Below are 16,323 nucleotides of genomic sequence, written 5' to 3' on the forward strand. Positions count from 1 at the left end.
GCCCTTGAGTCAAGAATGTTTGAAGTCTCAGCAGGTCCATATATGCTTCCCCTCTTAGGAGCTGCCTGTCTCCTCCCTCACTGTGCCACTGCAGTTAGAAAAGGCTTTGGGAACTGGAACTGGCCCAGTGTTTGAACTGCTTTTATCTTGCAGACAGCTTTTGCTCCCAAGGCTAGGAGATTTTTAATCTTCTAAACCTTTTGCAAACACACATTCATTCTTGTCCCTGGAGGGAAGGAAATAGTCATAACTGCAAGGAATATCCTAATTTTACTGAGAAGAAACTGAGAAAACCAAGTGCTAATACAGTCCAACAAGCATTTATTCAACAAATGTTTATGAATACCTACTATGTGCAAAACACTGGGGAGACAGATGAGAATTAGCTTTCATTGAGGGGAGCGGGAGCGGCATGTATAAAGATGAGAAAATGCAACTCAATGCAAAGGAATTTGAGAGAGGAAAGAACATGGGGTGGGGTGTGTGTGTGTGTGTGTGTGTGTGTGTGTGTGTGTGTGTGTGTGTGAAAAGGTCTTGCTTAAAGGAAGCCTAGGATTCTAACAGAAGGAAATGAGGAGGGAAGGGATTGCACCTATGGAAAAGGCCTCGAGGTGGGAAATGGAATATTTTGTGTGGGGAACAGTTAGGAGGCCAGTTTGACTGCAATGGGAAGTGTATGAGGGAAGTAATAGGAAATAAGATTAAGAAGGTAGATGGGAGTCCAATTGTGGGGGGCTTTAAATGTTGATCTGTGTATCTTGTGACAAGAGGGAGGCACTGCAGATTTTTTCAGTAGGGGAGTGACATGTTCAGATGTGTTGGCAGCAGCATGGAGAACAGATTGGAAAGATAGGAGGCAGGGAGACTGATTAGGAAGTCCATGCTATATTCAAGAAAAGAGGCGCTAAGGACACGAACTACAAAGACATGAAGTTCTCTGGATTTCTTCCTTCATTGAACTGCCATACAGAAATAAAGGTGGCACTAATCAATTCATTAAATAATTACCAGATTCAAGGCTGTGTGCCAGGCACTGAGGACACAAAGATGGAAACGGCCTCTGTCTTCAAGGAGCTTACATACTACTCAGGCATTCCAAAACCTTGGTCTCTTTGCACAGAATTAGAATTCTGGTATATCTCTCTTACTGTCTCTGTCTCTCTCTGTTTTTGTCTCAATCTCTCTGTCTCTGTCTCTCTGTTTCTCTTTTGACCTTCCTAAGGAAAAGTGGTTCCCATCAAATGAGTCAAAAGTTTGCTGTATGTATTGTTTTTTCTCTAGGCTGGTCAAAGTGAAGCCAGAGGGAGGAACCCCTCCTCCTACCCTCAACACACATATACACTATATTTTGACTCTACAAGAAAGAAAACACAAGCTGGCCATAATTTATGGGCTCTGTTATTTCATTTTTGGAAAAGCATTCCAGGCCATCCCCTCAACTCCCAGAGTTTGAATTCCCCGATTTTCTGACTCTTAGTAGCTGTGTAGCACTCTGCATGAGGTTAGGAACACAGAAAAAAAATGTGTGTGACAGTGTCCTGGCCTGTTGAGTAATGTTTACACTCTTCGTGGTTGGGACGCTCACTTGAACTGGCAAAGGTCCACCTGCCCCAGGAACATTCCTGCATTATCAGGGATGGGAGATTGGTTTTGAAATGACAAGGGGCAAAAGGCATCCCAGGGAGATTCCTAGAGCAGCCTTCAGACCCGAGGTCACCTATTCTGATCCATAGGCTCTTTGGGTGTGTGTGTGTTGTGTGTGTGTGTGTGTGTGTGTGTGTGTGTGTGTGAATTCTAGGGAGAAACCTGGGCTCCCACAGTGCCCTGTGATTATTAGAGCTGGGCCCCAGGAGTCCCTGAACTATTCCCGGCTCTGTTCCTAGTCAAGTAGGGTTCTACACATATTTTCATTGAGAGGCTGTGGGGAGTAATGAATAGAGTTCTGGACTTGGAATCAGAACGACGGGTTTGAATCCTGCTGGAGATATTTGTTAGCTATGTGACTCAGAGCTGTGTAACCTCTGTGGGCCTTGGTTTCCTCATCTGTAAAACTGGATGTGATGATTTCTAAGGTCTTTTCCAACTCCCAATCTCTAATCCTATGATAGTTGTCCCAGTATCTAAATACCTGAGACTTCCTCTTTCTCCCAGGACTCCCTGGTAGCCTTCAGGCACTGCTTTTCAAGAATCCTCTCACTTCCTGAGCACTGGAGAAAGGCAGGATGGATGGGTCATTATGCTCATTTTGTGTAGTAAAGGCCAGGGCACAGAAAGTTACTGGAGGGAAATACTAATAATTATAAATAATACCTTCATTTTCTAGATGAAGAAACTGAATCCAGTGATGAGTTAGGGTAGAGATGGGATCAGAGTTGTTTAGCAAGCTTGCTTTCTTGTTAGCCTTGTGGCTCCAGCTGCTTTCTGGGCCAAGGGCTTCTATAGCTACTTTCATCTCCCTGGAACATGGAGAAGGAGGATTTGAGAGACTTAATATACCATGCCTCATTTTTCAAAAACCATAAAGTTCTGGTGCCTAAGCAAACATTTTAGAAAGGGCTCCTTTGCCTATTGTTAATGGAAAAATAAGTGAATCTCCAACGGAGAAGAGCTTCCTCCTTTTATGGGGTGGAATATCCCCCGCTCTAATGCGGGGGCTGATTGGATTGTAGTTATGCTTGGCTTTGAATGCCAGTTCAGTTCCATTTGATAGGCATCTCTCAGCCACCTTCTGTGTCTCAGACACTGTGCTAGGTTCTGAGGACTCAAAGACAAAGACAAAACCCTTGGATCTTGCAAAAACTGGTAAGAAATGACAGATACACATCAGCAGAGAAGTCATATAAAATATAATTATGGTAAATACTGAGGAATTAGGGGAGAGGAAGAGAGAGAGAACTAATGAATAGAAGAGCCAGGACTGGCCTTGTAAAACACAAGACCTTAGGTAGAAGGTGCCTGACACAGGTTGTTATTTTTTTAATTGGATTCAATTGAATTAGGAAATTGGAGGTTTGAAGCTCCCAGTTATATTAGCTTCTTTGAACCATATGCAGAGGCATGCTGATAAATATTTAACAACCAGCTTTCTGAGGGGGAAAAAGTCCATATTGTAAAGTTTGATCTCCATTGTTAACATCTTCTCCATCACTTTCTTAAGTCTAGACAATCAACAGTCAAGCCCTGATTTGTATCATTTAACAATTTCTGGAGATGTAAATAAATACTCGTGCTGAAAATTTAGTGATTGGCTCTGCCAGAATGTCCACTGGGTTCCAGCAGCCCCATAAACATGACTTTTGTCCCTTCTAATTAGAAAACATGGGTTGTTTTAGGGTCACTTAACTTTAAATATTGGTCACCAAATAGGTTGTCGACTTTTCCAGAATATGTAACCCCAGCAGAAATTATAATTCATTTTCCAGGGGCCAGGTGGGTACTTTACAATGGACTATAGTAGCCATAACTTATCAGGACAGGAAATGGAGAGTGACCTTAATAAGGAATTACTGTTTAGTGAATAGCATTAGGTATAGTGGAAAGAACACTGGATTTGGAAGGGGGGGTTCTAGATTAAAATTTTACTTCTGATGCTTGCTTAGCGGCTGTCTGAACACAGTCAAGTCACTTAGACTCTCAGAGTCTCAGTATCTTATCTATAAAATGAAGAATAGTGACTCCACTCCCTAACTCCCATAGTTGCTGTGCGGATCAGTCCGTTCTGACAGGCATTCATTGAGAACCTACCGTGTATGAGGCACTGTCCTAGGTGCTGGGGATACAAATAATAATAATTTAAAAAAAATAGTCCCTGCCCTCAAGGAGTTTACATTCTATTGGGCTGAGGAAGAGGGATGTGCATGTGTACATATAGGGTCATTTGAGCAGGGAGAAAGTCCAAACTACTAGGGAGATTTGGAAGGATTTCTCTTAGGGGAAAGCACACAAGCTGAGCTTTGAAAAAAAGCAAAGGATTCTTCAAAGGTGGGCAAAGCCTTTTGCAAACTTTGATGCACCTTATACAAACTTTATAGTGCCCTAGAGGCACCAGTTATTATTATAGTGGTCACAGGGTTGGGAGTAGAAAGTATCATGGACATGACTTGTGGGCATCGTGAGGCCTCTTCTGCCCCACTAAAATCACATCTGCCCTAGACAGTAGCAGGGCTCTCACCCCTATGAAGCTGCAAAGTATGGTATAAAAGCCCACTGGATTTGGGGTCAAATTTGGGTTCAAATTCTGCCTATATTATTTATTTCCTGTGTGACTGTAGGTCACTTCAGCTCTTGGCCTGAGTTGCCTTATCAGTAAGTAGGGGGTTGGGGGGGGGAGGGAGATGACCTCTCAGATCTCTTTCACTACTAGATCCCAGCAATATTAATCCATGCTTTCTTTTATTCATTCATTTATTCACATCACACTCCCTGAGGGCAGGGACTGTCTTTCTTTTTCTAATTCACACCCTCCAGCACTTAGCACAGTGCCTGGCACATAGTAAGCACTTAATAAATGTTCATTGAATTGCTAGAGAACTGCATGGCTTGGAGAGAGAAGGCAGGATGCTGTCCTATTTCTTTGCAGTAGCTCCCAAAGTCATCTTGGTGCCTCTTGGTAGACTGGCCATAAAGGCTTATGCTTATGGATTAACCCGTTATATTTCTGTATTGCCCTCACTTCAAATGCTTTCGAGGTCTGTGGAGGGTTGGATAGTTTTGGTCCATCTTGCTCTAACCGATAGTTCTCTCCACCCTCTTTTTGTTACCACAAATAGTCCCTGTTCTATGGCTGCCTTTCTTCATCAACCTTTGCTATACACAAATACTGGTTTATGTAAGTAAAGGCGAGGCTCCTTCAAGGCCCTGGACTGCTTAGTGGAGAGCTTATGACACAGGTGCTTAATAAGTGTTTATTGACTGACTGGCAGTTGGAAATAAACTCAGACCCGGAAGATGAGCAGCGTTCTCTCCCTGCCACCTCTTCCATGCTCTGCTTACCTCCCACACTCCTGCAGTGCCAATCACATACTCCTTGAAGGTGCTTCTTTGGGGCCAGAAGCTATAGGATCATCTGGTCACCATCTTTATTTCTAGAAAAGATCCCAGAGTGGCTTAGTAACTTGCCTAAGATTACCCAGCAAGTCCATGGAAGAATCTAGATCACAACATGAGTGCCTGGCCGGCTGGCCCAGAAAGTGCTTTGTCAGTCTTAAAGCTCTCTATGAACGGAGCTGAGGATATGGTGATTATTGTTATTGCTGGTACTGCACCCCTCAGGCTAGTTGCTTTGTTACTAATAAATGGTCCTTGTGTGTGTCTCTCCAGGGATCCCTTGTAAAGAAGGCTTTTGTTTCCAGTGGATACCCTTGGTTAATTATTTTAAAATAAATAATTATGTAGCCTGTGGCAGGGGAGAAGCCTACCCATGACCCATATTTGATCGGCAAAGGGCTAGCCCTCTTCTTTCAGCCAAACTAAATAGGTTAAATTGAGACGCTATGTTTGACTTGAGAGTGAATCGATGATGCAGACAGGCTGGGAGGTGGAAACACGTCTGGCTCCCAGTGCTGTCACCACTCACTCCAGAGCAAAGCATCTTGGGGAGGCAAACAGCTTGTCAGAGCAATGGGGGTGGGGAAAGCCTGGGGTAGGGGAGAAAAAAGAACAGAAGGAAGCATATTCCTGAAAATGGAAAGGGCAGGTGGGGAGTAGCAGAGATTTTAAGAGACCAAGCAGCAGAAATCCTCAGGGTTCTCTGGGGAGTTACTGTCCCTGACAATTTAATAGGATCACGGATTTAGAGCTGAGAGGGAATTTAGAGACTTAAATCTAGCTCTGTCATTTTACAGATGAGGAAACTGAGTCCTAGTCAAGTCAAATGGCTCGCCCAAGATCTCACAGGGAGTGACAGAACCAGAAATTGAACCCAGGTCTTCTGACTACTCTCAGTTTAGGGCTCTTTGTACAACTCACTGCTTTCCCATTATATTGGTCATCTTTCGTTACTTTTCTGTGCTTGCCATACTCAGGAATAAGACCTCTTCACAGATCGGATTATAGATTTAGAGCTACAAGGGACCACAGAAGCCATGGAGGAAACTGAGGCACAGAGAGGTTAAATGATTTGCCTGAGGTCAGACAGCTAGTGAGTATCTGAGATGGGATTTGAACTCAGGTCTTCCTGATTTAAAATCTGGGACCCTATTCATTACACAAAGTTGTATGCAGTTTGGCACGGCAAGGTATTTGTCTTCTGGTCACTGCTGTGCTGCTCACTCCAGTTGGGCAATTGTCATTGCTAATAGCTAAGCTGGAAATTAGAATAAGAACTGGTACCATAGCTATGAGATTTAGAGACTTTGGTGATTTTCTAATCCAGGCATCTTAACCTCTTCTGTGTCATGGACCTCTCTGGCAGCTTGATAATTTGGTGTAGTGCCTTGACTAGAGTTGGAGTCAGGAAGACCTGGGGGTTCAAATCTTACCTTTGGCAGTTGGATAAAGTCTATCGACCCTTTCACAGTAATGCTTTTTAATACATAAAATAAAATATACAGGATTACAAAGGAAACCAATTATAGTGGGATACAGCAATCAAATATTCTTTAAAATGAGTTTATAGACCATAAGTTAAGAGCCACCAATCTAATCCAATCTCCTAATTCTAGGAAAGCGAAATTTAGAGAAGTTAAATGACTGATCCACAGGCACATAGGCTGTTAGAAGGATCAGAGATATAGCATTGGAAGGGAACTTAGAGATCATCTAGTCTAGAACCCTCATTTTGCAGACAAAGAAACTAGTTCTAGGGAAGTCAAGTGACTTGCTTGAACACCATGGGGAAAACTACATCAGAATATAAAAAGATGTATGTTTGTTGTAGAGAGAAATATGGAATCATCAAAAAAAGTTTGCAGTTCAATCCAGCCCTCTTTCCTCCTGTTTAGTGTTGGTCCCAGATTCGTTGTTCATGTGCAGTATCAATCCAAAATATAGATAGATGTAGATGTAGATGTAGGCAGACATAGTGACGTAGCTTAGAGTGCATAGAATCGCCAGATCCATAGCAATTCTTCATCCACTTGGTTTTAGGTAAAGCTCTCATTAGTGATTATGGTTTCAAGGTTCTTAATTTATTTTTGTTTCATGGACTTCTTTTTAGAATGATGTTAGTCTGGTAAAGCCCATGGACCCCTTTACAGAATGTTTTTATACCCACAAAATAAACTATGTAGGATTATAAAGGGAAACTATTGATATTTGAACAGTTATCAAACTATTTTTTAAAAAAATAAGACAGGTTCACAGACTCCAGGATAAGAAACCTGCTCCAAAGAGATGCCATTTCCTAATCCCCTGTCAAATCTCAAATGGGCAATGACAGGTCTGAGTCTCGCTGTACCATCTGTGTCCTTGGTGAGGTCAGTCTTTGGCCTACTCCCGCCTTTACCTCTGCTCTTCTTCCTTTCTCAGGCAGGTCTTGGCTCCCATAACCTGCATATAGGTCAGATTCTCTATCAGCCAGTCCTCAGCCCTATGAGTAGACCCTTTCCTTCCATGAAGGCCATCCTCAGCTTGGGTTTCTTCAAGCAATTAGCAAAGTAGGGAGGTGATGAATAGTCTGTGGTTCACTCCTCTTTAAAGAGCCTCTGAGTACTTATAGACCAAGCCATAGTGGATAATTAAACCTCCACAGCCTGAGTAGGCCTCCATCCCTTCAGCCAGATGGGTCTTCCCTTATGACCTCGAAGTCAGCAAATTGGGACCATCATCAAGGAATGTAAGTTCCAGAGTTAAAGACACAGCTAAAGTGTCATCTCTGGCTTGCCATCCTTCTCCTTTGGCCAAGCCAAAGAGTGACCAGGACTAAGAGCCTGGAATGGAGAAGGGGTTTACTCTGGCTTGGGAGCTTTAGCATGGCCTCGGCCATGTCTGCCTGGGCCACACACCTAACTTCCCACTGAGCTATCTTTTCTGTATCAGTGAAATGGACCCTTTCCCTTTCCCCCACCCCAAAATAACTAAGATGCTTCTCAGAGTTATGGAACTCCAAAGAGAGATTGCCAGTCAACAAATCAAGTCAACAAGCATTTATTAAATGCCTGCTGTGTGCCTGGTACTCTGATAAGTTCTGGGGATAAAAAGAAAGGTCTTTGCTCTCAAGCAGCTCACATTTTAAAGGGGGAGACAATGTATAAGCATCTATCTACCTATAAAATATATACAGGGTAAATTAGAGCAGGGATGTGTTGGAGCTAGCTTGAACTGATTCAAGAGCTAATTGATAAATTTTCAACATTTCTACCTTAGAAATTAGTAAACACTGTAATTCAGGGCTTGATTTATTGATTTTTTTTGCTTGTCTAGACTTACGAAAGTGATGGAGAACATGTTAATAATGCGGATTAAATTTAAAAGTGTGTTATATGTACAACTCCCTCCACCCCAAACCAGTTGATGATATTTACCAGAACACTTCAAATTTGGAGGCAATCTCAGAGAGAGTGCAGTAGGAAGTGCTGACTAAGGGTTAGAAAGCCACAAAGAAGTGTTCCCCTGACCAAGGAGGATACCGAAGGGTCCCTTCCAAATCTCCTACAACCTAAGGAAAGGGTACACATGCCACAAGGAGCACAGCCAGTGTGAAGGTCACCACTCTACCACTGTGACCTCCTGGAAAGACCACCAAAAGTGTGTGGATGGAGGGGGTGCATTAACTTTGTTTTCTTCTTGGTGAAACCTCTGAAAACAAGGCTGGAGGCCACTGAATCAGGTATTCTGCATTTCTAGAGGTCATTCTAATGGCCCATCACTTGGGCTCATGTTGTCTTGCAGGAGTGAGATACAGCCAGCCGGGAAACAATGAGGTCACTTCCTCCTCCACCATCAACCACCATGGCAACAGCGCCATGGTGACCAGCCAGTCGGTTCTCCAGCAGGTTTCTCCAGCAGGCCTGGACCCCGGCCACAGTCTCCTCTCACCTGATGGTAAATTGGTGAGTACACCTGGGCCATTGTAGCACTCGGAGCTGATAAGATAAGAGGCAAAACAAACAGGACTTCTCACAAGGCCTACCTTAAACAATGAAGCATTGTAGCCCCAGCAAAAAAAGTCAGGGGCTGTTCACAGTTGGAACGGAAAAGCAGTGCTATGTGACCCTGTCTTTGGCTGGTGGAAGAGGTGTTCGGTTTGAACCCAGCCAATAAATCTGACAGAGAGCTGCTCTCATTTTATTGATTGAATGCCTCATAAAGGAACAGAGCGGGTGGGACACTGTTTGTCTTTTGCTGCTGATGACATTCACATTGATAAAACTCGTCCATGGGGTGGTTGGTTTCATTTTTTTCTTTCTTTGTTTCTTCTTCTTTTTTTTTTTTTTTTGATTGCTCCAAAGTCAGGAGTTCGTACCCAGAAAGCATTTCATCATGAAACATATCCCTACTGGTGCACCCCCCCCCCCATCCCTTCCTCCTTTCCACTGTTTGCTTTCTCCCTGCTACCAAGAATGCAGCAGATTGGGATTTAGGGCTGGGCCGCTGATGGTGATGAGAAGACACTTCTAAAATTGGGCAGTTGGATGGCATTTTCAGTGGTCTCTGCCACCACGTGGCTCAGTAGGATGCCTGAAACAAAATGGAAGGAGGGTTGTGATATCATCAGTTTCCTCTTCATGCAGACCTCCTTGTGGTCTATAGTTTCAAAGGGCCACATCAGAAGGTACCTATTTGATTCAATTCAAATAATAATTTTTGAGTTTCTACTATGTGCTGGGCATTGTGCTAGGTTACGGGGAATATGAGAACAATAAATAAAATTGTGCCTGACCCCATGGGACTTACATCTTGTTCAGGGAGATGGGAGAGGGTATAATGTGCACACAGACATGTCATTCCAGCCCTTTCTTCCAGGTGAGATGAAACGAGTTTGACTTTCTGAGTGACTAAGAATCCACACAAGTCCCAGAGAGCAAGGGAGAATGAATAGCATCATGACACTTGCGAAACTTGGTCGGAAATGGGACATTTATTCTTTGGGTCATGCTCTGCTTGTGTTTTTGGGGAGGGAGAGATCATGCATAGGCTGCTAGTTTCCACCATGGAGGCGGGTCAGGAGCACACTCCCCAAAGCTGCTACTCTCTTCAATTCTTTGACAGAGAACCTGACAAGAATGGGAGGGGTGCCCAAGTTCATATGCCACACCAGACCTTGACGCTTAAGCTGTGTAGGCAACATAGGAGGGCAGGTCACAGGCGATTGGCTGCCTGGCTTCCTGAAGGAAAAACAGTGTGTGGTTTCTGTTGGCTTCAGCAGGCTTGGCCAGTACAAGTTTCAGGGAACCCAGGGCTGCTTTTCCCAGCTGAGTACCCTTCAAGGAAAATACAAAGGTGCTTCCTGTCCCACCCTCCCCATGCCCTTCCTTTCTCCTGGTCCTCTAACCCATGCCATGAGTATAATTCATCTCTTGAAAAAGGCCCTTCCCCATGAACCCAAACTATCACAGGTCCAACACACAACACAATCCAATCCTTGGAATTTTTGCTGGGTCACTTTGTGGCCAAAACTCCCACCAGATGAGCCCTGGTATGGCTGAGGTCTCATGTGAGAGGTTTAATTTCTCAGTTGAGGTGACTTTTATGAGTCTCTGAGAGCCCAAAAGAAACTTTACCTTGGGATGTGCAGATGTCTCCTGAATTTCAGCTTCCGTCCAGGAAGATAGCTGTAGCAGAATATGGCCTGACCTGCCCTAGGCCCAACCTATAAACTTGTTTGCTTCCTCCTTCCATCTCAAATCCCATCTCTGACACCAGCTATAGGACTCCAGGCAAGTCACTTAACCTCTGTACCCCAGGCTGCTCCCTAGGAATTTTCTACTAAGTCACAGAAGATTTGCACTGGAGGACGGAGCTCCCCACACTGACAAAATCACAGACCCTTTATGCACACCCAAAGGGAACACTGATTTGTGTTGACCCAGCCATGTACGTTCTGTCATTTAGTCCTTCTTGTGACCTGTGGCAAGACAGCTAGCCAGGATGAGCTAGAGGTTGTCCTCAGCAGAGTGTAAAACATAGCAGAACACAGACTTTCCTGCTAAGGATCTCCAAGTACCCAAAAAGCCCAGTCGTTTTCTTTAGCAGTTTACTGGACTCTCATCAATCCCATCAGCAAATGGAAGTAGAGAAAGGGAATTCTATTTTTGCATTAGCAGAAACAGAGGCAGTAGCACAGGCAGGGTACTCCGGCCCTCAGACCCAGTATCCTTTCCACAAGACATGCATACACACACATATAGTATATGTGTATATATTATATATAGTATATATACACATACACACACATATAGTATATGTGTATATATTATATATAGTATATATACACACACTTACAGTATGTATATATGTATATACACATATATATAGTATATATACACATGCACATAGTGTATATACCCACATATGTTTTTCCCTCCACAATTTATAATCAAACCAGGAAAAAAAAACCCCAGGAAGTCTTTTGCCCCTTCCTTGACTTTCTCAAAGGGACTATGCCACTTAACTGGCCCAGTCCTGGAACAGGTTATTGGAGTGTGTGTGTGTGTGTGTGTGTGTGTGTGTGTGTGTGTGTGTGTGTTTTACGACTCTGCCATTTCAAAAACAAGTCTGGCAAACAGGCTGGTTCTCTCTTGTTTGATGTGGTCAGAATTCTTTCTGGGTCATGTGACCCCGAGCTCATTTCTTGGTGCTCAATTTAAAAACACAAACAAACCTGTTTTGATTTTTTTTTTCCATTTTCTTAATTTAACCTTGGAAACCACTGGCAGGGCTGGAACAGCAGCATTGGCATTCAGTAGCTTACTTGGTACAAATGGTGTGTAACCTTTGAACTTGAAGAACTCTCCATCACAGAAGTGACCAGAAAAGATGCTGGCTGATTTCTAGTCATGTTCTCCATCCAGTTGTGTGCAAGGAATCTTGATTTCTTCACATCATCATGGAGAAACCCAATCCATCTGTCAGTCAACAAGCATTCATTATGACAGGCAGTGTGGCATAATGAATAAGAGAGCTAACCTGGAAGCCTTGAAGACCAGAGTTCAAGTGTTTCCTCTGACGCGTACCAGCTGTGTGAACCTGGGCAAATCTTCATGCTCCAGACAACTCTCTAAGACAAAAACTTGAAGTGAATATATTGACCTGCATCAGTAGAGGAAGCTCCTTCATCAAGGGGTTCTCTGTGCCAAGCAATTATAGGTCCCCTCTCCCTCCCTTCTACACCAGGTGCTGTATTATAGTGATGGGGACACAAAGTGAAAAATGAAGCTGTTATTAATTTCAAGGAGTTTCCATTCCTTTGAGGAAAGCAACATGTGTATACATGTTCATGAGTATGTACATATGTGTACATGCATGTATATACATGTTGCTTGGGCATATTTATATATATATATATATATACACACATATGTATGTGTGTGTGTAAGTATATACAAAATACTTAACAAAAATTGTATTTTTTTTCTTTAAAGAGTATATGGGTCAACCCGATCCATGGGGTTGTGGGAATACAAGAGAAAAAAGAAAGAAAAGGATTTGTTTGTTTGGCATTTTCACCATTTCCATGCCAACTTGCCAACTTAAAAATGGCTTTTGGTTATATTGCTGAGACGGAAGTGGGAATGGGTTGAAGAATTTGAGATAAAGGTAGCAAAATAGGAGGAAACTAAAAGATATGTGAACTTTGCAGGAGATATCTATGGGCTCCTCTTCCCACCCACTAACCTTAGGGTCGGAAGTGAAGCTGTGTGTTTTTCTCCCGCTGAATCCACTGAGTTTATAGAACCAAACTTTAGAGATGTAGAATTTAGTAGAATGTAAGCTTCTTGAGGCTGAAAATGAACCAGCGGCTGGTTTTCATTTTTGCCTTTGTATCCTTAATTCCAAATACTTTTTTATGGTCTAGACCTGTGATTTCACTGGGCTAGCAACCTCCCAGTGTAGAAACACCATCTACCAATGCAATTAGGCAACTATAGTCTAAAACTTACAACATAGAGAGATGCCTGGAGGCATGAGAGGGAACTTAGGTGACATAATGAATAAAGCTCTGGACTTAGAGTTGAGATAGACCTGAATTTGAATCTTCTTTCAGAAGGTTACTAATTGTGTGACTCTGAACAAATCACTTAAGCTGTCTTGGCCTCATTTTCCTTATCTATAAGATGAGGAGAACAATAGCACCTACTTCACAGGGCTGTTTTAGGATCAAAGGAGATCATTTTTGTTAACACTTAGAACAATGTGTAGCACATAGTAGGTGCTTTAAAAATGCTTGTTCTCTTCCCCCTTTTTTGGGAGACTTAAATGACTGCCTAGGTGGTCACACAAGTAATATATATTAGAAGTGGAACCACGACTCAGGTATTTCAAATTTCCAAGGCTAGGCCTCTACCCACCATGCCATGCTGCTTTGCACACAGTAGGTGCTTAATAGATATTTATTGAATTTAATGAGAAAATAATATTATCATTTTAACTGTGGCTAAAATCTCTTAAAACTTGGTACTACCCTGTACTCCTAGCCTAGGCAGACCATTATTTTTACAGAGGAAATAAAAAGAAAGGGATTTTATTCCAGTTAGGGGCAAAATCTTTAGGAAGTAGCAATGAGAGACTCTGGCTGGGAACTGTAAGTGTCCAGCAAGTTGCCCCTCTTGCCCTACCCTCTGCAAAGCTAGGGATCCACCTTGGATACCATATTGGAAGGCAGGGCCTGTATTTTCATCCTCAGTGATTGAAACACAGTAAGCAAGTAATCAATACTTTTGCCTTCATTCACATGAGTGTTCTGCTCCTCCCCTTCTCATCCTATCCCCCAACCACAGTGTAGTGAGTTTCTTCATTTAATTATTTTTTCCATCACACATGATCATGTTTCCTCAACAGTACTCATAGAGAACCCTAAGTCTTGGGGTTAAGGCCTTTGTCAGGGCAGACAAGGGATGCCCGCCATTTGCAGTGGGAGCAAAGACTCTGGGGCAGCAGGATGACTCAATAATATGGAGAATGAGGGGTATCGAGTTGAAGCGTACAGTTGAATGTTGTTCCTTTGTCTTTTTGCATCCTCTGCCTCCTCTGATCATGCTGTTCTCTTCTCTCTTTCGGCAGATCTCCGTCTCGGGAGGAGGCTTGCCCCCAGTCAGCACCTTGACGAACATCCATAGCCTTTCCCACCACAACCCCCAGCAATCTCAGAACCTCATCATGGCGCCCCTCTCAGGAGTCATGGCTATTGCACAGAGTAAGCTACGTTCTCAACCCTCAGGGTGCAGGGAGTTGGGTCAGCACAGAGTTGTGAGTGACTATAATGTACCCACCTCCCACCACGCATCACTTATTGCTGGCCCATTGGGGTAGAAATGCCTTAATTTCTTGGCTTCTTAATTTCTTGATTAGTAGGATCTGGAGTGGTTTAAGCTGGAAAAGACTAAGACGTGACCATTAATTGTCTTCAAAAAGGACAAGAGATTTAGGGCTAGAAGGGCTCTTCAGCACCATCTAGTCCAACCCCCTCTTTTACAGATGAAGAAGCTGAGGTCTGGGGAGCTCAAGTGACTTGGAATAAAAAAAGTTAGAGCTGGAAGAGATTTCAGTGACCATCGAGTTCTGTGGTTTCCAATGATTTTTGTCCCATGAACTCCTTTCAGCAACAACAACAATTTGTTGGGAACGCCTGGGATAAATTAATATACTATACATAATATTCTGCAATTATTTATTAATTAAGATGCTATTAAAGAATTTTTAGAGGAATTCCCTTAGACCATCATCAAAAGGGGGTTCATGAATCACTAAATGCGAACCAATAATCTAATCTAACACCTTCATTTTACAAATGAGGAAACTGAGGCCCACGGAAATTAAGTGACTTGCCCAAAGTCACACATGCAATAAGTAGGTGGAATTTGAACCCTGCTCCTCTGACTCTAAAGTCTCTATTCTTTCCTGTACCATGCTGACAAGTGTGTGAAATATTTTTTATCAGGAAGTGCTAATATTTGTCCTCCATGTTTACACATAGTATCAGGTGAGATGAGACCTAAATTAAAACAAGAAATATGGTGCTCTGACCTCAGGGTCAATTTCTTGACTGTCACTGATAGAACACTGTAGGGGACAGCAAAGGGAGATTGTAGCATTTTCATATTTGGAGAACTTTAAAGACAAAACAGATATCTATGCACCTTCATTCTTAAAAGGGCAAAGGCTGGGGTCCTTTCAAGTTCTTTGATTCTAAGATTCAAGAGCAGGGGTTTCTTAACCTTTGTGGGGGTCCTGGATCCCTCTGGTAGCCCAGTCCATAGAAACCTATGGACCTGTTCTACGAAACACAATTAATAATAATAATAAGTAGCACTTCAAACTTTGCAAAGCACCTTATAAATATTATCTCATTTGATCCTCACAACAACCCTGTGAGCTAGGTGCTATTTTGATTCTCATTTTACAGATGAAGAAACTGAGGCAGAGAGAGGTTCAAAGATTTGCCCAGAGTCACACAGCTAGTATGTAAAATTACAGCAGAAACGAAATATAGTTAAAGTATTGTTTGAAAGCTTGTGGACTCCAGATTAAGAATCCCTCATTTAGAATTGGACTTTTCTGCTATCTCAGAAGGAGCTGATGAAACATTGGAGCAGGTTGGGTGTACCTATGTATCCTTCAGACATGTATGATGTATGTGAGTTTTCACGATCACGCTTTGTGCCTCCTTCCAAATGTTTGTATGTGCTTCCATTTCAAGCTTCATAAGGACAGCTCAGGCTGACCATGTTCCTCAGATTGGAAGTGGAGACCATTAGAAAGATTTGCCAAGGAGACACAGGAGAGAACAGCGCTATTTGTGATGTTGTGGAAAAGATGCTGGGCTGGGAGTCAGGACATTCATTAATCAATCTGTCTATAAGCATTGACTAAGTACCTGAGATGAGTGGTGTCTTTGTGGGTAGCAATCTGGCCTTCAAGTCCAGAAGATCTGAGTTCAGGTCCCTCCCTCTGACTGTGCACTTGGGCACCATGAGACCTTGGGCAGCTAAGTTGATAAGTTGGCGTTGGGAGAATTTCCCCACTTGTGTTCCCTATACCAGTGACATCAGAGATCCAAGTCCCATGCTGTATGTGCCAGACACCATTTGAACCCCTAGATCTGGGATCTAGTCCCAAGTCTGTCACTAACAAGCTACGGAATCTTAATCAAGTTACTTTTTTTTTTTTTTTTTTGCGGGGGGAGATATCAGTTTCCTCCTCTGAAGAATGAGGAACTTGGAATAA

At 42.9% G+C, this 16,323-nt stretch overlaps 1 protein-coding gene across 1 annotated transcript in view; it reads left to right on the forward strand.

Moving 5' to 3' along the window:
• HNF1B (HNF1 homeobox B) overlaps nucleotides 1–16,323 on the forward strand; it is an 87,898-nt gene that overhangs the window by 43,883 nt on the left and 27,692 nt on the right. Inside the window, 2 exon segments of the mRNA XM_021005554.2 lie at nucleotides 8,830–8,990; nucleotides 14,161–14,293. Of these exon segments, the coding sequence (XP_020861213.1) occupies nucleotides 8,830–8,990; nucleotides 14,161–14,293 (294 nt within the window).

Source organism: Phascolarctos cinereus, unplaced genomic scaffold (genome assembly GCF_003287225.1).
Source record: "Phascolarctos cinereus isolate Bilbo 61053 unplaced genomic scaffold, phaCin_HiC Scaffold_5;HRSCAF=322, whole genome shotgun sequence".
NCBI classification, from domain to species: Eukaryota; Metazoa; Chordata; class Mammalia; order Diprotodontia; family Phascolarctidae; genus Phascolarctos; species Phascolarctos cinereus.